General features: G+C 46.0%; 1 protein-coding gene across 5 annotated transcripts in view; it reads left to right on the top strand.

Annotated features, from left to right (window-relative positions):
* The first annotated feature begins 467 nt into the window (after positions 1–467).
* The window catches only part of Camsap1 (calmodulin regulated spectrin associated protein 1), a 60,173-nt gene continuing 36,506 nt past the window's right edge, over positions 468–24,134 (top strand). For 2 of the 5 annotated variants that reach the window (XM_021192353.2, XM_029536172.1), the window contains exons 1-3: positions 468–963; positions 17,666–17,928; positions 18,587–18,748. In XM_021192353.2, coding sequence (XP_021048012.1) covers positions 807–963; positions 17,666–17,928; positions 18,587–18,748 — 582 coding nt within the window. In that variant the 5' untranslated portion in view covers positions 468–806. Of the gene's footprint in view, positions 964–17,665; positions 17,929–18,396; positions 18,506–18,586; positions 18,749–24,134 lie in introns of those variants that run through there. The other 3 variants (XM_021192357.2, XM_021192356.2, XM_029536173.1) reach the window with 2 other exon arrangements.

Below are 24,134 nucleotides of genomic sequence, written 5' to 3'. Positions count from 1 at the left end.
GCTCGGTTCTCAGAGAGCAGCCCTTGCCAGAGGTAGAGGCGAACCAGTCTCTGGACGCAGGAACGAGGCTCCATCAGGGCGGCAGATTAGTCTCTCCAGTTGCTAGGAAACAGGCTAGCCCTCAGAAGAGAATACTGCGCCTGCGCGGGATCCGGACAGGGGCGTGTCCGAGGCGGGTTCACTGTGGCAGGGGAGGGGGAGGGGGCGGATGGACTAGCGCGTGCACAGCCTTGAGGACGAAGTCGAGGCGGGGCCGAGGGTGTGTCCACAGCTACTAAGGACACCGACTGGGCTAGGTTAGAGGGGCGTGCCTACTCGGCAGGACCGGGCTGGGGGCGGGGCTGAGGGTGTGTCCAGAGCGTCTGAAGAAGGGGACAGGTACGGAGCCTGCTGGAGGAGGGCGGGGCGAGAGGGCGGTGTTACGGGCGGTGCCTACTGCGCTTGCGGGGATCAATGGGGCTGCGGTAAGTGCGCCTGCGTGACGCGGCGGCAGCGGCGCGTTAGCTCCCACCCGTTGGCCTCCGCCTCAGCTGCCGCTTCTCCGGGGCCGCGCACGCGCCTCCGCCGCCGCCCCCGGCCCGTGCTCGCACCGCGCCTGCCCCGCGCCTTCCTTGGCCGGCGCTTGCCCGCCGCCGCCTGCCCGTCCCGCTCGGCGCCTTCTCGGCCTCGGCTCGGCGCCCGCAGCATCCAGCAGCAGCCTGGGTGGCGGCGGCCGCCGCGAAGTAAGGGCCGTGCGCCCGGGCGGGCGGCGCGGGAGGGCGGCGGCGTCTTTGTTGCGGCCGGGCCGCGGCGGCCTTTGTCTGCAGATGGTGGACGCGGGCGGTCGCTCTGCCGCCGAAGGCTGGAAGAGGATGGAGGCGCCTCCGGAGGGCGCCGACCTGGTGCCGCTGGACCGCTACGACGCGGCGCGGGCCAAGATCGCCGCCAACCTGCAGTGGATCTGTGCGAAGGCCTATGGCCTAGGTGGGCGGGCGCGGCGGGGTCCGGGGTCGGGGGATGGGATTACAGGGGGACGGACGGGGAACGAATCCGGTTCCGGGATGGTACTAGAGGAGAGCCGACGGGGAACGCAGTGGTTTCGGATGCGACCGGGAGGTGTCGGACGGGTGTAGGAGCCGGGGGATGGGACCAGAACTGGGGTCGAACGGCGACGGGGGATGGGACCAGCGGGGAACGCGACGGCCGCAGAATGGGACCAGGGGGAGACAGACGGGAACGATCTGGTATGAGACCAGAGGGGTCAGAAAAGGGGACTGACATGCCGGGGAATGAGACCAGAGAGTTTCGGACGCTGGACAGACGGGGCAGGTTGGGACCAGAGGGGATCTGACGCTCGGGAGGGGGTTGTAAGGTCTAGGGACAAGGAATGGAGACAGAGCCAAGATTGAGAATGAGGCCGGTGACAGGGCCGAGGCGCGCCTTCGCGTGGTGTCAGTTCAAGTCTTGCTGTTCTGGCGGCGGCCCAGGTGAGCGGACGCTGAGGTTGCTCAGGGTCGGTCCAGGCACAGGACTGTGTTCGCGTGTCGTTCATGCTCTGAGTCTCGGGTGGGTGGAGGGTGCCTATCATGTGCACTGTTACTCTCTGGCAGTTGGACTGGTCCTCTAAGTCCAAGAAGGACTCTTAACCTGAATAACCACTGCTTAGCCATTCCTTACTGCATCAGGGTGGCTAGAAGGCTGGATAGTTTGAGACTTAGTCTCAAACTAGAGTTCCAGCCAATCTGGTTTATATATTGTGAAATTTGGTATTTAACAGAACACGAGCTATTGAATACTCCAACGATACATTATGTGTAACACGGATTGTGCAGAAACCATCTTTATCTCCTTTGGTTAGTTCCTGTTGTGAAGAGCAAGGTAACCTTGTAATGAAACCCCACTTATGAAGCCTAATATGCTTAGTGGGATTAGGACTCTCTGGTTTGGCGCTCTGGGAACTTGGCAGACCGAATAGTGCTGGTAGTGAGTTGGCTGGGAGCTCGAGTATCAGGGCAGGTGCCTTGTTTTAGGCATAAAACTATGATAAATGAAGCATAAATTACCCTTGTGCCGACAAAAACATTACCTGAAGACTGGGTTACTGAGATGACCCTTTCAGGAAAGGGTTAGGTGACCACTTTGGAAAACTTGCTAAGCAGGTGTTCTCTGTGACAGTGGCCTCCAACTAGTCATAAGAACAAACTGTTTTGTGAGTGTTGGGATTAATAAACTGCTTTATTTTTAATTTACTTCTGTGGTATAAAACTAGCAGTGAGGAAGAAATTCTTTTATAGTTTTCAGTGTTATAATTCTTGGTCACTGTTTGTATTCAGTGCAGGTTTTGCATCGTGGTGGGGAAACACTGCTGTGCACCTGGCTTTACCTGACTGAAAAAGTGCAATTGAAGAAGCTGGGTGGTAGCGGCCCATGCTTTTAATACCAACACCCGGGAGGCAACACAGAGAAACCCTGTCTTGAACCCCCCCTTCCCCCCCAAAAAAAGTGCAATTGAGAAAAGGCGTTTGCCACCTACCTAGAGCAGCGAACGAGTGTCTGGCCACTGGCCACTGTCTTTGCTAGCTCCACACACCCCACTCTGACCCATCTCCAGCCTTATGTTCCTCGTTGTTTGCTTGACATTGCTAAGCTATAGCATTCAGTTTTCTTTTCTTCTTTCTTTCTTTCTTTCTTTCTTTCTTTCTTTCTTTCTTTCTTTCTTTCTTTCTTTCTTTCTTTCAAATGAGACAGTATCTGCCATGGAGTTTCCTATGTAGACCAGTCTGACTTTGAACTCACAGAGATCCATTTGCCTCTGTCTCCTGAGTGTTGGAATTAAAGGCGTGTGCTCATTTTTTTATATTTCACAATTTTTTATTTTATGTGCATTGGATTTTTGACTGCATGTATTTCTGTGTGACAGATGTCAAATCCCCTGGATAAGGAGTTACAGACAGTTGCAAGCTGCCACATGGGTGCTGGGAATTGAACCTGGGTCCTCTGGAAGAGCAGCCACTGCTCTTAACCACTGGGCCATCTCTCCAACTCTCTAGTTGTTCTTAGGTTCATCCTAACTCCCAGCATTCTTTTCTCCACTGGGTAGGTAGTATTTCGCCAAGGCTAGCCCACCACATGTCATGATGCCTTCTTGGGCATAGCTCCTCATCTATCTACAAGTTTTCACTGCTGTGTGTAGTATGTATTGTTTTAACCTGTCTACTGGGGGAGGGGCTCAAGACTTTGCTAGGTAAGTACTCTTGCTGAGCTGCCCTCTTTTTCTGAGGTTGGCATGTGGGATAGTTTACTTAGCTTCTGTTTCCTTAACACGGTGAGCGTGTTTAGTTTTGTTTAGCCTTAGCATTCAGCTTGGGGGGTATGGTATCTAGAGATAAGTTTTCCTCTCTCATTGTTGGCACCTGATTGGTTTAGTTTTATTCTAGTGCCAGATTACTTGTGAGGTCTGGTTGCCTCATCAAATAATGGAGCACATGGGTTTTAAGGTTTTAGAATTATTAAGAGTGGTCATTTGAAGACTGGAAGAGCAAGACTGAGGCTCAACGTGGGTCCAAGCCTAGGTGACCCCATGACCTGAGGGCCTGCCTCTGCTAGCAGCATGCACATGACGTGGGTGTTAGGGGTCTAGTTTCCTTCCATTCGCTGGGGTAAATGAGGTTTTTATACTCAGCTTCAGAATTTGGGAGGTCCTAATTCATATGAGCAAGCTGTGTAAGCTGGAGAGGTGCTTGTGCTGTCCGTAGCCTGGTATGGATTTACTTCTGCCAGCCAGGAGTTGTGTCTTCCAGGAGCATGGGTGAGCAGGGTACATAGGGATACCCCCTCCACCCCAGTAAAATTCTGATCCTGTTCCTGGTCATGCTGCTTTCTTTCCATCTGGATGCTTCACTGACAACTTAGTTTGGCTGGGTGGTCATAGGGAAAGGGTCTTGCATGTTTTATGTTACGCACTTTTTGGTTAAGTCACGAAGTGAAACCATTCTTCTGTGTAGGAGTTGAAAGTGTGATGGAATTGTGGGGCTAGCCACTGGAGACTCCATTGCCACTTGCCCCTGGAAGTCTGTGTCCCTGCACTAGGCTGCTATCTGTAGAGAGTGGCAAGCTGTGAAGCTCATCCTAGCGGGCTTTGGGTTTATGGTTATGAAGAAACATTTTCTCAAGATTTATTCTGCACTCACGCCACAACCAAGATTTGATGCTGTCCTGGCTTCTATTTTTAGGTTCCTTCTCTCTTTCTGGCAACTCTTGCATGACATTGACAGTGTTTTTGTTGTTTTTTAGGAGTAACTTATTAGGCATGCTGAAAATTGTTCACTTAAATGTGTCTGCAAAGAGGAGCAAATCCTGCTTAGCTCCAAGAGTGTGTGGTAGCGTTCGTGTGAGACCTGCACAGAACTGATAGCTTCAGGGCTGCTTTGAAGGAGCATTTATTATCCAGGGTAATGTGCTAGCCCAGGGCTGCAGCAGTCCTGGCTTTGGTTTTGGGTCGATTTGCATTCTGTTTGTGCTCTGAGCAAGCTCGGAGGTATCTATCTAGGCTTTGGTTTCAGGGGAAAGTGGGGGAATACCAGTTCTTATCTCTCAAGGACAGTGGCACACACAGGGACCGGATGAGAAGGCTCTAAATTGTTTGCAAGGAGATTGCTTTGAAGCTCAGCAGAAACTGATTTGTCCTTTTGCCCCAGAGCTGAGCTGCAGCTGAGCTGTCCTGAATCCTAGGCCCAGTCAAGAGGCTCATCCTTCTCACCTTACCAGCGGCAGACCGGCTGCTGGTGGCCTGGCTGTGGGGTTAGGCCTACTAACCGAGAATGCTACTCTTCATCCTCTCTTCTACCTCTCCTGTTCTCCCACGCGCACCAGAGTAAGGAGTCATAGGATCTGTGGCCTATGCAACCTGGTTCCTTGAACTAGAGCCACTGCTGGCAACAAAGTGCTTTTAAGCTGGTTTGTCTAGCCAGTGTTAGGAGCAGAGCCCTTTCCTACCTCCAGGAGTTAACATATTGCCAGAGTCATGGTATTGTTTGGTTTAGTGGTATTTGGTCAAAAGTTATTCACTCCAGGAAAACCCTTTGCATAGCTGTGGAGCTGGCTAGAGCTGCTCACCGAGCCTTTCTTTCCCTGGACTGGGTCAGGTTTCCCTGGGAACAGTCTACTGCCTGGGCCCAGTTCAAAAGTGTGTTAGCAAGTTGTTCTAGGTTATAATTTGTTCAGACTACTGGTTCATGAGTTTAGATTGTGCTTCTATCTATCTAGTTTTGATTTTTTGAGACAGGGTTTCTCTCTGTAGCCCTGTCCTGGAACTCATTGTAGACCAGGCTGGCCTCAAACTTATGAAGATCCACCTGCTTCTGTTGCTGGAGTGCTGATATTAGAGGCACTCACCACCTTGCTCAGCTGGTTTTATATATTTTTATTTTAAGTGTCTGGGTACGTTGCATGTATTTGTGCACCATATGCGTACCCAGTGCCCGTGGAGGCTAGAAGAGGCCATCAGGTTCCTTGGAATTGGAGTTATGCATGTATGGTTGTTAGCTCTTTGTAGGTGGTAGGAATTGAACCTTAGTCCCCTGAAGAACAACCAGTGCTCTTAAGTGCTGAGTCATCTCTGGAGCTCTGGGCTGGTTTTAAATAGCCTTTTGCTATTCTTGGCAAGTGAGTTGGGTGTTTTTGGATGGGAGGGTCCAGCAGCCTCAAGTGTTTGCCGAATTGCCGAACTGGAGAAGCCTGATGCTGTAGGGCCTGATGACTGCCATGAGTCCTCTACAGGTTGTTTGGAGAACCTCCTGTCTTCGGGTTCTGGTGTCTCTGAGGCTGGGGTTCCTCTCACAGGCTCACCTGTAAGATGCTCGCTCAGGTGCTTGTCGGCGTAGGAGAATTCATGTTTTTAGAGTTGTGCTTATATATGTTCTCCTTCCTGGCCTGATGCCAGGAGTTAATACTAATCAGAGAATGAAAATCTGTCTTTAATCTGTGAGCTAATCCGTTGGCCCTCAGAAGGGCTAGCTGCTATTGTGGTTTAGATTGTTAACTTTGGGTATACATTTAAAAGGCTTTTAATATGCTCTCTATCTTATTTATTTTTAAGGGGAATGATCGAGACAGGGTCTCTGTAGCCAAGGCTGATCTGGAACAAACTTACTGTTGCCATGTTTCTTGTGTTGGTTTTTGTTTGAGGATATAGTCCTGTCAACTTTAGGTATGTTAGTGCCCCTTCACCTCAGTGAACAGTTGTTTTTTTTTTTTTTGGTTTTTCGAGTCAGGGTTTCTCTGTATAGTCCTGGAACTCACTTTGTAGACCAGGCTGGCCTCGAACACAGAAATCTGCCTGCCTCTGCCTCCCGAGAGCTAGGACTAAAGGCGTGTGCCACCACCGCCCGGCTACCTCACGGTTGTTTAATAGCTTAGATTGCTGTCCATTTTCACATTGTCTGAGGATGACCATGATGGAGGCAAGATTACTTTCATCCGGTTGCTTTTGTGTGCATTATTATTATTTCTTTTTCAGAATAGGAAATGTAAAGGGAGAAGGCACATACTGCCATCTACATCCTACATGAGGATCAAAATCCTCATGAAATACGGACATTCAGGAGGAAATAGAAATAATGGAAGGTTGAAGATGACTACATAGGACTGGGGAGATAGCTTAGATAATTAAGTGCTTAGGCACGGGGCTGGGGAGACAGCTCATATTGGTAAAGTGCTTGTTAGACAAGCATGAAGACTAGAGTTGGAGTCTCAGAACCCATATTAAAAAAGTCAGATATGGAGCTGGCAAGATGGCTCAGCAGATAAAAGGTGCTTGGTGCCAACTTTGACAACCTGAATTTGTAGGTGCCTAGGACCTACATAATGGAAAGACAGAACTACTGCAAATTTTCTTCTGACCTCTACACATGTACTGCATGTGTGCGTGGGTGCGTGTGCATGTGTGTGCGTGGGTGCACACATACACACACAAATAAATAAATGTTGTTACTATCGAGACAGGGTTTCTCTTTGTAGTTTTGGCTGTCCTGGAACTCCCTCTATAGATGAGACTGGCCTCAAACTCAGAGATCTGCCTGCCTCTGCCCTCTCTTCCCTGCCCCTGCTGGGCATGTGTCACCACTGCCTGGCATGAAGTAAGTTTTAAATATGAAAAATTTTAAATATGAAAGTCAGGCGTGTATGCTTGTAATTCCATGCTGGGAAGGTAGAAAATGCTCTCTGGCTAGCCAGCCTGGTCTACTGTTAGGGTCTAGGTCAGTGAGTGATATGTGTCAGAGAACAAAAGTGAATGGCTCTGAAGGGTGGTCAGGCCTGGATAGCCCATGAGAGCAGGAGGTGGGGCCCTGGCCGCACCATTGTGTTCCTGTGCACTGAGTGGATTAACTGCTGCGGCAGAGGTGTAAGGACTGACAGCAGGTGAGTAGTTTGGAAAGTCTTGGAGCGAGGTTGTTCACACCACTCATGGTGTCTTTGGGGATTCCTTTGATATGTGTGCCTGGGATCACTTTTGAAGAGGAGAGTTTGCTGAGGGCCTGGGAATGTGCTTTGAGCAGATGTTCCCTGGTTGCTACAGATTTAACTAGTCAAAACTGGTATATCAGTCCAGGTGAACATTTGTCTTATGACCTGTGGGAACTGAATGGAGCTTTTGCAGGCCACGTATGTAAAGAAGGAAAAGCCCTGGGTGGTGCCTGCAGTTTACACCGGGTGGTGCTTGGGTAGAGTTGATGGGTGCAGATGCCCCTGGAAGGTGAATGCCAACGCAGGTCCTGCACGTGGTAAGGTTTGGGGCCTGCTTCATACCCAGCGCTCATAAGACTAGGTATGATGGGGCATGCCTAGAATTCTAGTACTTGGGAAGTAGAGGCAAGAGGATCAGTATTCTTTTTTTTTTATTATTCCTTTTTTTGTTTTGTTTTGTTTTGTTTTTGTTTTTTGAGATAGGGTTTCTCTGTGTAGTCCTGGAGCTCACTCTGTAGACCAGGCTGGCCTCGAACTCAGAAATCCACCTGCCTCTGCCTCTCAAGTGCTGGGATTAAAGGTGTGCTCCACCATCGCCCGGCTCTGCAGTACAGTTTCTTGATGCAGCATGGGTAAACACTGCCACAAACATTTTGGATCCAATTGGTTCTGGTTGTTGTGTGTTTTTATGGTTGCAATTACTTTTCTGGCTCCCACATTCAGTTAAGCTGGGGCCTAGAATATAGTGTATTTTGGTGACTGTGTGGGCTTGTAGGAGAGGCCATGGGAGACAGCTTCTTGCCCTGTTGCCTTCCACTTTCCTGTTCCTGTTGGTTGAGTAGAAGACCTTTTCTTAAGGCTTGGCTGACCAGATGCAGGAGGTTCCAGATCCTTGTGCAGGTCCCACCTGGACCCCATGGATCTCATTATGGCAGCATCTTCCAGTTCAAAGTCTCCAGCCTTGTGTCATCAGGGTGCAGCAAGAACTGGGGACTATTGCCCATAGACTGCGAGGATCGACTAGTGCAGGTGGAAATGTTGCTCATAACTAGACATGAACCAAGGAGAGAAACAGTAAGGAGCCAGTTAAGCCAGTTATTTTTGGGGAAGAGAACTGAGGCATGAGGTGATAAATTGAGACTTTAGTTTTCTTTCTGGTTCTTTCTCTAATCTCTTGATAGTAATCCTTTCCTTTTGTTCATATTAACTGATTTATCTGAGAATTAAATGCCCCGGGGTGCCAAGATCCACATGGATTTTAAAGAAGAGGGGAAGCCTATCCCAGCTTGGGATTCTCTACTTGCTGTCAGTCTGTACCCTCATGTTTGCATATTCCTACATCCAGCTTCTTTCTACCTGCCTCCTGGGCTTGTGCAGAACATGCATCCTGTGACCCAGACTCCAGCAATGGCATTCTGTAGGTAGCAGTCTGGGCTTTGTGTGCTGCGAGTCTGTTGGCTATGTCTAATTGCCTTATCGGTGGCTGCTGAGCAAGTGCCAAGTTTTTGTGATAGTAGATTTGTGTGTGTTCCTAGCTCTGCCAGATGTTTCATGCAGTCTGAGTGCAGGTGGTGCTAACGCCGAGGCGCTCGCTCACTCTTTGTCCTTAGTCCTTTCCATCCTGCTTTACAGCCTTCATGTGCTGTAGTCTCCACTTAACTGTGTTTTCACTGTGTGGAGTGTGCTACCATGCTCTACTACATTCTCAAAGTTTTGGTGGTGGTTTTTTGTTTTTTAAGGCAGGGTTTCTATGTGAGCTTTGGCTGTCCTGCAACACACTCAGTAGATCAGGCTATCTGCCTGCCTCTGCCTCTGAATGCTGGGATTAATGGTGGGTGCCACCACTTAGTGTAATTATTTAATGGAAAATCCTGGAAATAATTCCTAAATTTTAAATTGCATGGCATTTTGAGTGGTTAAAGTAGTTTCCAACTTTCCTAATACTATGACCCTTTAATACAGTTCCTAACGTTGTGATCCCCAACTGTAAAATGAGTTTTTGATGCCACCTCACAACTGTAGTTTTGCTGTTATGAGTCATAATGGAAATATTTGATATGCAGGATATCTGATATTAACTGCTGATATTTGGCCCCAAAGGGGTCATGACCCACAAGTTGAGAACCACTGGAGTGGTGTGATTAGTCATGCCCACTGTCCTTCCTGGGATCTTCACATTTGCTTTATTGTAAGTTGAACTTCATCAGTTATGTCTGTATAGGGAACAGGAGTGGGGGTTGGTAATATCCAGCTTTAGATGCCCATGGGTGTCTGGAAACCAGTCCTGGCAGATAAGGATAAAGGGTCTATAATCCTTTCTGATAATGTAACAGCCACTTAAAGAACTGAGATTTTTCCAGGAAATCCCATGCCAGGGGAGGACCTGCAAGAGAAGGTGTTCTGGGTAGGGTTAATCCGATAAGTTAGCAGTGCCCAGCTCCAGCTCCTGGCATTTCCTCCTCCTTCTCTGTAAACTGTAACGTGGCTGTAGGGAAGGAAGGGTGGGTGAGAAAAACATTTACTTTCCCCCCCAGTTTGGTCTAAAACTTATATTTCCAGTTCCTACCCCTCAGTCTCTTGGTGGAGGAGCCAGCAGTGGACTCCGATCCTGTAACACCATCTTCTTACTGGATACTGCCTGCATATTATATTGTTTGTTCTTTTTTGTTTTTCCTGCTTCACCTCCTTTTTCTGATCTATATTTGTAGTCAGGGTCTCCCTCCTTCCCTCCCTTTCACCCTCTCTTCCTTCTTCTTCCTCTTCCTCCTCCTTTTCTGTCTGTCTCTGTCTCTCTGTCTCTCTTTTGAGACAGGGTTTCTCTGTGTAGCCCTGGCTGTCTTGGAACTAGCACTGTAGAGCAGGATGGCCTTGAACTCACAGAGAACCACCTGCCTCTTTTTCTTGAGTGCTGGGATTCAAGGCGCTCTCTACCAGGCCTGGCTCTTGTGTGGTAGTTTTGTTTATACCATGTATTAGCTGAAAACTCCAAAGAACAGTTCGCTATATTTATCACATGACTCATTTCTTCCTACTGCTTTTTCTTGATACTTCATTTTTTTTCTACTGTTCTTTCTCTTTGAGAATGTATTATAGCTATTCTCATAGTTATTTATTTTACTTATCTTTAAAGTCTATTTTATTATTATTTATACATATGGATGTTTCTTGCTTGCATGTATGTCTGTGCACCAATCCCCTGCTTTCTGTACAGGGAGGTCTGAAGAAGGTGTCAGATCCCTTGGAACTGAAGTTACAGACAGTTGTGAGCCACCATATGGAACTCAGGTACCCTACAAGAGTTTCCAGCATTCTTATCTGCTGAGCTATCTCTCTAGCCAGTAGTTTTTTTTTTTTTTTTTTTTTTTCGAGACAGGGTTTCTCTGTATAGCCCTGGCTATCCTGGAACTCACTTTGTAGACCAGGCTGGCCTCGAGCTCAGAAATCTGCCTGCCTCTGCCCCCGAGTGCTGGGATTAAAGGTGTGCGCCACCACGCCCGGCCAGTAGTTTTGTTTTAATTACATTTATTTATTTGTTTGTGTATGAGAGAGATGTGAGGTGTGTGTATGTGTATATGTGTATGGTGTATGGTATTTGTGTTTGCCATTGTACATGTGTGGAGGTCAGAGGACAACTTAAGGAATCAGTTCTCTTTTATTATGTGGGTTTTGGGGTTGGAACTTAGGCCATCAGACTTGGTACCTTCCCATATTGACACCACAGCTTCAGGTGATCGTCCCACTGTCTTTGGACTGGGAATTCCCTCCAGCAAGTGTGTCTTTTCTCAGCTTCAGAAGTTTTGTTTGTTTTTAATCTTTAGAAGTTTGAGTATATGTCTTGGCTCAGATTCTTTTGGGTTTTCCTGTTTTATGATTTGCTCAGTGTCTTAAAAGTCAGTAGGCTGATGCCTTTGACTGTGTTTTATAAGGTTTTAGCCATTATTTTGCTCAGTCCTTCTGTGGGACTCTGGTGCACAGCACCTCTCTCACAGCTCCCTGTCCCTGATCCTCCTTAGTTTCAGTCTCCAGCTCTGCCTGTAGTTCAGATTAGATGGATGTGTTGAGTTCACTTTAAAGTCAGTGATTCCATTCAGTCCTTGTCATTGCTACCCTGCTGCTCAGCCTGCCCAGTGAGTTTCTAAATATCTGTAGTTCTACTTTTTATTTCTATATTTAGTGCTTTAAAAAGCTTTCTTTGCTGAACTTTTCTAGTTTGCTTCAGAGTTTCTGACTCTTGCAGTTATTTTGTGCTGGCTACTTTTAAATGTCAGATGTCTCAGCACTTGATGAATCTTGGTGTGTGTCAGTCATCACACTTGAGTGGAGATTTCAGGAGATTCCTAGGAGGAAGGAATCTCTTGGACTTAGCAGCCAGCAAGTACCCTGTTGGGTTTGCTCGAAGACTTGAGCTTCAGTGTTAGCAATGGTTCTAGCAGGCCCTATGCCCAGCCTTGAGCATCTGGTTCAGTCTACTTTTGGGGGGTGGGTGGTTCCTGCTGCTGTTGCTAGGTAGGTGGGATTCTGCCTATAGGACTGCTGGTTATGGTGGTTGGCTATCTCTGCCTCCCAGGAAGAGACTACACACAGTTTTAAGAACGTATAGGACCAAGCTGTGATTGGCCAGTGATGGGCAGGGCCACTCTTTGACCAGGACTACTTAATTAATCAGGCCCTTTCTTTAAGCCTAAACCTCACGTCGGCACCTCGAGGATGGACTTAGGGTTACTGGATCCATTTATTTTTCTTCCCAAGGTGACCACATGAATAAAATGCTTTTTTCTGATTCTCATTGTCACTTGTCTTATTACTTGATGTATTGAGGATGGCAGCCAAACCTAGCTTGCTGGGGATGCCAGGGCTCAGAATTATACCACAGACCTCTGGTAAGACGTGACTCCCTTTACTAGAATACTCATCTGTGTGGGGAGAGGTTCATAACCATCAGGGAGGGAGAGTGTCTGCTAGGTGCTCTTGGTGAGACTTTTATTTGTTGTGGTCCCTGGTCCATAGTGGCTTTGGCTTTAAAGAAAGTATCTTAGGCCTGTTGATCTCAACTCTTTCCAGACCCAGAAACCAGCTGCCTGTTGTGCCTGTTGTACAGGGATTTAGCAAGCACCAGGCCTGCCCTTGGTGGGGATGTGACTCTCTGTCCTGCAGTGTGAGGTCCAAGCCAGCATCAGCATCCATCCTTTTCACTTTGTAGGTGCCTGTGCTTGGTGTTTCAGGGTTGTAGCTGCCTACTGCCTAAAAAGGCAAGCAGGGATGGTCTGCTGCCTTGGCTTGACCAGTAACTCCCTCTTGCCTTTGGATCCTGTTGGTGTCAGTGTTTTTTGGATGTGGATTTTCTTTTTTTTTCTTAGTCTTGCTGGCATTTTTAGTGGTTTCATAAATTTGTAAAGTATCAGAAAATTCTCTGCAGTATCTGCATCCTTCTACCATATTCCCTCTCTCTTCTGGGGCTGCAGGTCCTTTCTGTGGGCTGACAGCCTCTGTCACTTACTCTCCCTGCCGTTTCCACATTGTCTTACTGTTGGTTGTGGATACTTATTTTCTACTCATCTTCATTTCTCAAGTGTTCGTGTCCTTTTGCTTTTTCTTGACAGGGTTTCTCTGTGTGGTCTTGGCTGTCCTGGAAACAGTCTATAGACCAAGCTGGCTTTGAACTCAGGGATTCACCTGCCTCTGCCTCCCGAGTGCTGGTGCTAAAGCTGTGCACCACCATGGCTGTCAACTATCTTAATCTGCTTTTAACAGTTCATTTTATGATACAGGTTCAGTGATTGTATTTGTATATATGTAAATATATATAAGCATATACTTACATACATTTGTTGTTGTTATTGTTCTAAAATTTCTATTTTGTTCTTTTTCAGGGTCAGGGTACCGAGCCTGGCTTTCTTTGAGTTTGCTAGGCTTCCTAGACTTCCTGAGCTGGCCTTGAACTCAGCGGGATCTTCCTGTCTCAGCCTCTAGTGCATATTATAAGCATATGCCATATATCTGATGTGACCAGTGGCCAATGCCATAACACGCAGCTGTGTTGAAACTTTCACAGTTGTTGCAATTCTGGTTTTAGCAAATGGGTCTCTTGAGGTGGCCAGTTCATTATCTACACACCTGACATACCTTCCCTTCTGTTTTGGAATCTCTCCCCACTCTCTGTGGTCATCCTCCTGGCCTCTGACTAGAAGCTCGCTCAGCATGCACACCTAAGGCTACACTGTACAGAGAGGCTGTGGTGTGCTTGTCCCTGATGTATGTTGGTTTGGTGACTCTCCCTGGTGTGTTTGGGTGGAGTAGGTATGGCCTTACAATTACCAAATTTCTCCTGGCCACCACTTAGCTCCTTTGGTATTATCTTCCTTGCATGCCTAGCATGGGGTGACCACCAGTCTGTCCTGCCCAGCTTGCATTCTTACTGTGTCCTTCTGGTCCCCACATGCCAGCCTCTTCAGAATGCCCCCCTTTAGCCATATGTCCATAATGGAGCTCCTCCTAATACCATTGCCATCTTCTGAGCCACAGCTCCTATTTTAGTAACAGGTCCTATGACTGGCTGGTGTCCAGGCCTGTCTTCTACTCTCTGTGCAAGAAGCAGCAGCAGACATTATTTCCGGGTCCTCTTTCTCCTAACTCAGTCTGTTCTAATTTATCCTGTTCTGTGCTTTCAGAGTATATAAACCTAATGACAGTTCCACCAAAGGCACTAGTACATGTAGCACATGCTCAGTTAAGGACCTGTTGAATGAATTAGTGAAGCATCATATTTGTTTTTCCTATGCTATTCTGAACTGTGTTATTTCTTTAAATTGTCTGATGAGAGTCATTGTCATGCTTTTCTCTTGTTTGCCTAAGCTGGGCTCTGTGCACACTCCAGTGTGATGCTCCTTGTCATGGAAGTTGCCTACTATTTTTTTGTCCTCTTCAGAGTCTTAGAGCCTTTGCTGAGGGTGATGGCCTTTCACCTCCTTTTGGTGGCCTAGCATATTCATACATTTCCTGGTTCATGCAGGTACTCAATAATTGTTTAATTAGTGATTTGTAAATTACTATCTTTGTCTTTTATAGAGAAATATGTCACCTGAAACAGATTCAGAATGCATTTACAGTGCCTTTGTATTGTTTTGTAATATTTTATCATCATCCTTATTTTAAAATTATGTATGTGTGTGTGTGTGTGTGTGTGTGTGTGTGTGTGTGTTGCAGGGGCAGGGGGTTGTGCATATAAATATATTGTCCATGGAGGCCAGAAAGGGTGTTGGAACTTTCCAGGCAAATAGTTATAAGCTGCCTGACATGGGGTGTGGCAATCAATCTCTGTGATAGCAATACTTGTTTTTAACCATTGAGTCCTCTCTGTAGCCCTTTTTCTCTTTTTTAAAAGAGCAACTAGTGACTGCTAGCTATTAGACGGCACATAGATGTGTGCAAACATCATTCTGAGCTGAGTATTATCTTGGAACAGTCACTGTCCTGGTAGACTGGGAGGAGTGGTGCTCTCTTTCTGAGCTGAGGACAGTTTCTCCCCGGAGGGCCACAAGAAGAGGTTCTGTTGCTGAGTGGGCTGAAGCACCCTAAGACTGGATTGGAGGGAGCTCACAGATGTGGTAACTCTGTTGCATCTAGTCTTCTTGTCTACCTACATAATTGTTCTGGTTTTCTGTCAAGAATCTGAAGTGTTCCAGAATGATTATTTGTACAGGGCCCAATCCAGTGTGCCAATAACATGAACCGTTTTAGGTTGATTGTTTGCAAGTGGTCCAGGGAAACCTTTCCTCTTGGATGTTTGGCCTGGCTACTTTTTCTGTCTTGCTAGCTTCCAAGTTCAGGCTACTTATGTCTTTAGACTGTGTCAGTGAGCTCCCCATCTTCCCTGGGCTTCCCTGTATCTGTCAAATGCCAGCTCTTCGTTGTGCTTCTGTGGTGTGCCATCATCTCCTTCCTTGTAACAGTGAGACTCTGTGGGGTCCCTCCTGAGCTGTGCTCTTCTGTTTTTAGAGAGGAACCTTACTGGTTTCCAGGTGAGATGGGAGAGTAGCTTGGACAGCCAATCAGGCTTGAGGTATTCCAGGCATTACATGGAACTGCATATAGGTAGTTCAGAGGAAGTGGCTGGGGCTAGTATACATATTGGGATAGGCACACATCCATGTTTTTTCAAGTGTCAAGGTGGATAGTCTCCTAGGAGTGAAGTAAGATGTGTTCTTGGAATTCTGACCATGCAAGAAGTTATGGGCTGGAAGTCAGGTAGAGGGTAGCTCTGCTAGACACTTAAAAAAGCGCAGGCCTAAGGTGACTCCTGTCTCCTTTCTCTAGCAGCAAAACAAATTTGTAACTTGGCTTCCCTAGCTCAGATCCTTGCTTGATTTTTACCAGTTCAGAACCAGATCCTACAGTTTCACAGGTCCTGTGTTCTGTGCCTCTCAGCTCTGTTCCATGGGACATCTCAGTCTTCAGTGTGGTGTGGCTCCTCCCCTCGTTTTGTCTTACTCACATGTCATTATAGCTCAGAAACAAACAGAAGGGAGCAAGAGAGAGGATGCTGGGGCAGGAGGAAGCAGCCCCGAAAAGCTGACCTTTTCTCAGTGTGGTTCTATACCTGGCACAGGCTAGAGAAGTGAATGTGGGTGGCATCCTAGTTAGGGTTACTGTCGTTCTGATGAAGCACCATGACTGAAAGCAAGGTGGGGAAGAAGGGAAAGGTTTACTTGGCTGACACTTCCATAATCACTGTTCATTGTTGAAGGGAGTTAGGATAGAAACTCAAACAGGGCAGGAACCTGGAGGCAGAGCTGATGCAGAGAAGTTATGGAGGGTGCTGCTTACTGGCTTGCTCAGCCTGCTTCTAACAGAACCTAGGACCACCTGCTCAGGTTTCACTGCTTACAGTGGGTTAATCAATCACTAAGAAAATGGGCCATACATAAGGGTACATACCCTTAATCCTAGCTCCTCAGGAGGCAGGAGCAGGTAGATCTCTTATTAGTTTGAGGCAAGCACAGTCTACATAGTGAGCCAGCTGGTCTACATAGTGAGTTCCATGACAGCCAGAGCTACATAATGAGGCCCTGTCTGGTGGTGGTGGTAGTGGGAGGGGGAGAGGGATGAGGAATGGGGGAAGAAAATGCCCTTAGAGGCTTTTCTGCAGCCTGATCTAATGGAGGCATTTTCTTAATTGAGGTTCCCTCCTCTCAAATGACTTTAGCTTGTGTAAAGTTGACATAAAACTAGCCAGCACAAATGTCCACTGATTGTGGGGTGGGGTAGCATCATCTAGTATGTTGCTACATGTTTATTTGAATGCTGGGTGTGGTGGGTTTTCTTAAGCAGCTCTTCTTGGTAATGCCAGCTTTCTTAACTCTTCTGGAGGTGGGGATGTTTGAGAAGAATGAGCTCTCCAGTCTCTGTAGTTGGGGATACAGAGATGCCAACAGTCCCCGGACCCTGGATAAAGGAATGAGATTCTTCTTCAGGATTTTGGGCTTTCCACAAAGGATAGCTGTTGTTATCCCACAAGTTGAGGGCAGTGCCAAGAGCTCACAGAATCAGTGGTAGCACATATGGCTCTCTGGTGATGTATGAAAGACCAGATTGTAGTTGGCTCCTGTCTTCTGTGACATTGGACATGCTATGTCCTTTTTCTGTGCTTCAGTTTTCTTGTCTGTAATATGGGCACATTAGTCATTACTCCTGATTCACTAGAATTGTGATTAAACAGTATGCTGCCTGAACCAAAGATAACGGAAAGTTGGTTGCCATGTTCTGTTGTGGTTATAGTGGCAGCAGACTTGGGGTACTTCCTAAACAAAAGCTGTTTGGTCTCTGCTTGTTACCTGACCTTGACTTTGGAAAGAAGACAAGCAGCGCTCCTTCCCTAGAATGAATGTCATTGTACCATAACCCCTTCTTTGGGGTCATCAGATACTGCATCATCCTAACCCTATGGCATCTTGGTTTCCTTTGAGCCTTCTAGCATCCTAGGAAATTTGTGCTTGCATCCCACCATTGTTCAGATGATGCTGGCCTTTGCACAAATGGCTCATATTGCCTCTGTCATGCTAATGAGGCTGTTAGTTGGCCCTAGATCTTTGTGTGTTGATTGTGGGCTGTACCTTGGCTGGGATTTTGCTGGACGGTGCTTTTGAGTGTTCTCATCTGGCTGGTGATGCTTGAGACTGGACTGTGCGTGTCCACTCACCCAGTGCTCTCTCTCTTGCTGCCGTAGACAACATCCCTGAGGATCTCCGAGACCCGTTTTACATTGACCAGTATGAGCAGGAGCACATTAAGCCACCCGTTATTAAGCTTCTTCTGTCCAGTGAGCTGTATTGCCGTGTCTGCAGCCTCATCCTAAAAGGGGACCAGGTGGCTACCTTGCAAGGACACCAGTCTGTCATCCAGGCCCTGTCCCGGAAGGGCATCTATGTGATGGAGAGTGATGATACCCCTGTGACAGATGCTGACCTCAGCCAGGCACCTATTAAGATGGTGAGTGTCTGACAGGCATTCCTTCTGTTCCCTTGGCTAAGCAGGCAAGACTCAGTGCCCTTCCATTAGGTGTCAGATGGTGAGGTTTGCCAATGTGTATTGGTGGACCTTAATGACAGACCTGTATTTTAAAGAATGTCATCATTCTAGAAAGAGCAGCTTGCTTTTGGGTTTTCATCTCACTGTGAAGATACAGTGTAGCAGGGCACACCACTGCAGAGCCTTCATGTTGGATATCTGCACTCAGCCAGAATCTGTTGCTCTGTTCTCAGAGGCTATGCCTCTGCAGATTAGCCCAGCACCTAGCATGCTATGGCTATTTTCACTCAGTTTAAGGGTGATGTGTGGGTGAAGAGAAAGCTCTGAGGAGACTGAAGGTAGAGTGTGATACAAGGAGAGCCCTGGTGCCATTCCAGAGCCTTTGGGGCAGAGGAAGCGGGCAGCCTCTTCCCACAGCTTTTTTTCCAGGGCTGCAGAGAAAACTTATAGTCTGCTGGCAAGAGATGAGGACCATGGACCATTACCGCATGGTGGAACAGTGCCAGGGACAGACAGGCCTCAGCCAGTGCTGTCCTTGGTAGGGAAGGCAAGGCAGAAAGTTTTCTTGCGTTGGGACCTGCAAGATGTTTAGGATGCTGATTGCAGTCTCTGTCCCCAGAGTGGTCACATGGCGATGGTGGATGCCCTGATGATGGCCTACACTGTGGAGATGATCAGCATTGAGAAGGTGGTGGCCAGTGTCAAGCGCTTTTCTACATTCAGCGCCTCAAAAGAACTTCCTTATGACCTCGAGGATGCCATGGTATTCTGGATCAATAAGGTGAGTGCTTGTTTAGCTCTGCCTGATTGAGAGCTGTCTGCTTTTTGTTCCCCATATTGGGACTTCCCACTAGAGTTTGTCATTTGGAACTGCATGATACTTTATCCAGCTAGGTGTCCAGTAGACAGTCCTTATTCCTGAGCGCTGAGAGTTAAGCAAGATGGGTTTGTGTATGAGGATGTGCATGTGTGTGTGGTTACAACTAATGGGTTTCATTTTTAGCTTAAGGTACTTATATATAGTGCTTGTTTATGATTTTTTGCTGATAGTTATTGGGGAGGAATCGAGTTTCTTGTGTATTCCTGTGTCTGTTTATCAGTGCATATCTGTGTGTACACATGTATTCATGTGAGAGTACAGATACACACATGACATGGCAAGCCTGTGGAAGAAAATCTCAGGTGTTGGTCCTTGTCTTGTACCTTGTTTGAGAGAAGGTCCACCTCCCATTTTGCTGTAGGAGCACTGAGGTTGCTACTGGTTTACATGCTCTGCTGGTTAGTTTTAGGGCATCTTGGCATAAGCTAGAGTCATTTTGTAAGAGGGAATCTCACTTGAAAAAATACCCTCACTAGATTGGCTGGTAAACAAGCCTCTGGTACATTTTTTCTATTGATGACTGTTCAGGGAGGGCTCAGCTCATTGTGGGTGGTGCCACCCTGGGCTGGTGGTCTTAGGGTTATAAGAAAGTAGGCAGAGCTAGCCAGTGGTTAGCACTCCTCCATACCTCTGTTTTAGTTCTTGCATCCAGGTTCTTTCCTACCGGAGGAGTTCCTGTTCTGAAGTTCTTCAGTGATGTAGAGGAAATATAAGATGAAATAAATCCTTCCTCCCCACGTTGCTTTTGCTCATGGTGTTTTATCACAACAGAAATTGTAACTGGAACACGTGGTTTTAAACTTTGGCTCCTCATGCTTGCTTAGGAACTGCTTCACCTACCCACTGAGGTCCCTCTCCTCTTTTGGAGAAAGGTAGCCCAGGTTGGCCTTGAACTCACCATGTAGTTGAGGATGGCCTTGAACTTTGATTCTTTTGCCTCCTAAGTCCTGGGGCAGACATACAGACATATACTGTCATGTCGGGCTACATCCATGTAGTATTTCAAGGAAATACACTATTTTTGTCTTCTGACTTGTCATTCTTATACATTGTGTGCAGATTTGAGATTGTGAAAAATGAGGTACACTTGCTCATATAGCCTTCCATCCCTGTCCCATGGTCTTGGGTCACAGACACGTTGCTACTTCACTGTTAGACTTTAAATTACTGTGCTTTGGTATCTGCTCATACAGCCATATTTCCATTCTAGGACCATCCTTTGTTCTTCTTGTTTCAGTTTTTACAAGTCTTTCTTTTTTTCTTACCTATTATTTGTTGTTCGTGGTTTGTTATTTCCTTAGCATTTCCACAGCAACTTAACAGTCCTCTTTTTGCTTGTTTTTCCTGGTGTGGCTTCTCTGGTGGTTGCTAGATTGCAAGCTTTTGCCTGGTTGGAGTTACCAGATGCAGTCTGTGCTTCTGGCTAAATGTTACCCTTACTCTGATCCAGCAAGACGGAGCTCTTTTGCAGCCTTCACTAGATTTCATATGTTCTTAGAGGTCCTCTACATAACTTCACAGGGCCCTCAACAAGCATTGAAGTAGTGTAGAGTATCGAGTTTGTCTTTCTTGTGGCATCCCTTTGGGACCTTGTTCTTCTCCAGCTTAGATAATGGGAGCCTTTTCTGCCATCCTGGACTCCTTTTCTCCTCCTGACTTGAGGCGTAGTCGATAAAGCCTTTCTGCAGAGCACCACCCCTGTTATGATTGAGCATCCTGGGTGCAAAGTCTGTCTGGTACTGGATGGACTACAGCTGAGCAGGTAGTATCATCCTGGTTGTCCATGCTGGCCTGACATGAATCACCTTTGATGGACACTTAGGTCCTCCTTATTTCCTAGGTGCTCTGAGTTGTACCATGGCCCATTTGCCTGGGTTTCTTTGAACTTTTTTGGTGAGTGTGTTATATACATATATGTTTTTGTGTGCATATGCATCTATATATGTGTACCAGCATAAGTAAAAGAGGTCAAAGGTCGTAAATCTCTTGCTACCCAAAACTAATCCCATTAAGAAAGCAGGTAAGTATAAGCCTGGGCCTGGGGGAGGTGCTGACTGCAAAAGGATCCAAAGGGGTTCACATTGAACCTAGAGCTCCCCAATTAACTGAAACGCCTGGCCATCCTGTGTTCGTCTCAAGGGCTCAGGGTTTTGTCTCATGCTTACACAGCAAGTACTTCATCTACTGAGTCATCTTCAAAACTTTACTCTCCCTACTGAGTCAGGCCATGGTGGCATGAACCTCCCAGCACTTGGGAGGCAGAGGCAGGCGGATCTCTTGAGTTTGAGGCTAGCCTGGTCTACAGAGGAAGTTCCAGGACAGCCAGGGCTACACAGAGAAACTCTGTACGGAAAAAAAAAAAAAAAAAGCAAACAAAACAAAAAACAAAAACATCTTCTCTGTACTGAAACTTAACCTAGATTCCACACGTGGTGATTCCTTGCGTTTTAACCAGCGATGAAGATACCCTCTTAACAGCCACTACAGTCACGGCAACTCTTGTCTCACACTCAGTGCTGCTTGGGATCCTTTTGCAGTCAGCACCTCCCCCAGGCCCAGGCACATACTTACCTGCTTTCTTAATGGGATTAGTTTTGCTTCATCCAGGTTTTGCTTAAAATGTTCTTGAACTTGGCTTCTTTCGCTGAACCAAGTGTATCTATAAGTAGTTTGGTTTTGTTTATGCCTTGTAGAATTTCTTTATATGATTGTGTCATGATTTGTCTGTCATTAACCTGATGATTGACACATACATGCTTTCTAGCTTTTGTCTATTTTGAATAAAGCTGCTGGGGCATTTGGGTGTGTCTAGATGCTGCTGCTCTTTCTAAGTGAGTACTTGGCAGAATTACTGTGTCAGATGAGTATATTCTAACATATTTGCTTAAGACAAAAGTCTTAAGCTTCTTCTTTTGACAGGGTCTTACCCTATAGACCAGGATGTCCTTGAACTCACCAACTGCCTCTGATACCAAGTGCTGGGACTAAAGTCTTGTTCCACATCAAGCATTTATACTTCACCTTTTAGAAACCAACTGCCAGAATATTTTCTAAGGGAACACCTTTTAAACTTCAGGTACAGAGTAGGAATCTTTTGGTTCTAACTCTTATCAGTACTCAATCAGGCCTTTGATTTGGGGCCATTTGTCTAGTAGATTCTCATGTGTTTCCTTGATATTTTCTTTTTGCAAGTCCTTTACACAACTTTCATTTATTTATTTTGTGTGTGTTTGAGATAGAGTCTTCCTTTGTAGCTGAAGCTGGCTTGGGACTGAAGCCTAGGCTGGCCTTAAACTTTTGGTCTTTCTTCTTTAAACAGTCTCTTGAATGTTGTGATTACAAGTGAGTAATATCATTCTTGGTCTAGACCAGTTTTTTGTTGTTGTTGTTTTTTGTTTTTTTTGGTTTTTTCAAGACAGGGTTTCTCTGTGTAGCCCTGGCTGTCCTGGAACTCACTCTGTAGACCAGGCTGGCCTCGAACTCAGAAATCCACCTGTCTCTGCCTCCCAAGTGCTGGGATTAAAGGTGTGCACCACCACGCCCGGCCGGTCTAGACCAGTTTTAAATTATGTTCTTTGTCTTAATATAGTTGCAAGAATATGTATGTACCGTGCTAGGAATACATGTTGTGACTTGCTTTTCTTAGTTTTGACTGTTTATCATTTCTTAGTAATTGCTGCCTCAAAGCAGAGGTTTCTGGGATTTTTGAAGCTTAGTTTACATTTTTTTTCCTAAGAGATTTCTGCCCTGCCCCAAGACTTGAAGGTTTGCTCCCTTTCTTCCTCTTAGTGGTTTGGTGATCTTTGCTCTTCTCCTTAGCTTTCTGATGCCCTGGTGTTTATATACTGTGTATGAAGCAGGGAAGGTGTGCAGTGCCCTGCTTTCTGATGCCCTGGTGTTTATATACTGTGTATGAAGCAGGGAAGGTGTGCAGTGCCCTGCTTTTTTCACAGACAGAGAGGAGTTAAGAGACTCCCCAGAGCAGAGATTTTTTTCTCTGCACGTTACTGTAGCAGTGGCTCTGTTGGGACCTGGTGAGCTGCACATGTAAGTGTGTCTCTAGACACACACACTCCCTTGACCTGTGTGACTAGTCCCATGACTTGAGGTGACTGTAAGCTTACACACAGTACTCTGTAATAATGACTTGAATTTAAAGAACACATGTCTTTGAACTGAATTTTTTTAATTAAAGAGTTGTTTTAGCTCTCATAGGTTGCATGTTCTTGTTAATTTTAGAATCAACTTGTTGGTTTCTACAGAAAGCACTTGTAGGGATCTAGATCAGTGGGGCCGTGTCTGTGTTGTTAGCCTGTAAGGAATGTAGTTCATCGCCACACTTTCGTTCATTAATTATCCCAAGGGAAATTTAATTTCAGTGTTTTGAGTTGTGCTATAAGTGATGTTTCTTAGTTTCATTTCTAGTTGCTTGTTGATAATCAATAGAAAGCCAGTTAAATTAAAACATGTGTTCTCTTGTGGAATGTGGAGTAGAAGTGGTAGAACAAGGTATATTGTTTGTCCCTGACCCTTAAGACCCACAAAACTGTCTGCAGTTTTTTTTTTTCTTCTATTGCATTTCTTTTTCTTGTTTTGATATTAGGACAATGCAGACTCAAAAAGAGGTATAGGACGTTTTTCTTTTTCTGTTCTGCGCAGTAATTTGAATATGATTTGTTTCATTTCATTCTGAAACCTTTGGGCTGGCTGGTGAAGCTATGTAGGCCTGGAGATGCATATGTGTATGTGTGTGTGTGTGTGTGTGTGTGTGTGATGTATATGTATATGTAGTTGTGAAAACTTCTATACAATAAGTTATTTAGATTTTTAAATCTAATTTTGTGTCAGTTTTGATAATTTGTGGCTTTTACAGAGTTCATTTAAGCTGTTATTAGCATAAGGTTTATTGATGTTTATCCTTCAGGTAAATGTATCTGCAGCCTCTAGTGACTCTGTCTTTGTCTCCCGGTACTGATCATGGCTTCTTTCTACCTTGTTTTTTTCTAGTTTACCAACTTGATTATCTTCAGAACGTTGCATGTCTGTGCTGTTTAGTGTTTAGTTTTTCCTTTTACCTTTTTTTTTACTATTCTTTTTTTGTTTTAATTTCTTTCTTTTTTTTTTTTTTTTTTTTTTTTTTTAAATAATTTTTAGATTTAAATGTATTTTTATCATAGTCTTCCCCTTCTTCACCTATAACTTGTTCAGGGTACTATACTTGTCTTAATCTGGAAAAGAAAACAACTAAGTGATGAGTGCTTTTTTTTTCTTTTTTCTTTTTTTTTTA

Source organism: Mus pahari, chromosome 3, assembly GCF_900095145.1.
Source record: "Mus pahari chromosome 3, PAHARI_EIJ_v1.1, whole genome shotgun sequence".
In the NCBI taxonomy this organism is placed as follows: Eukaryota; Metazoa; Chordata; class Mammalia; order Rodentia; family Muridae; genus Mus; species Mus pahari.
Note: the sequence above shows the minus strand (reverse complement) of the source record. Positions and strands in the feature narration are given on the sequence as shown.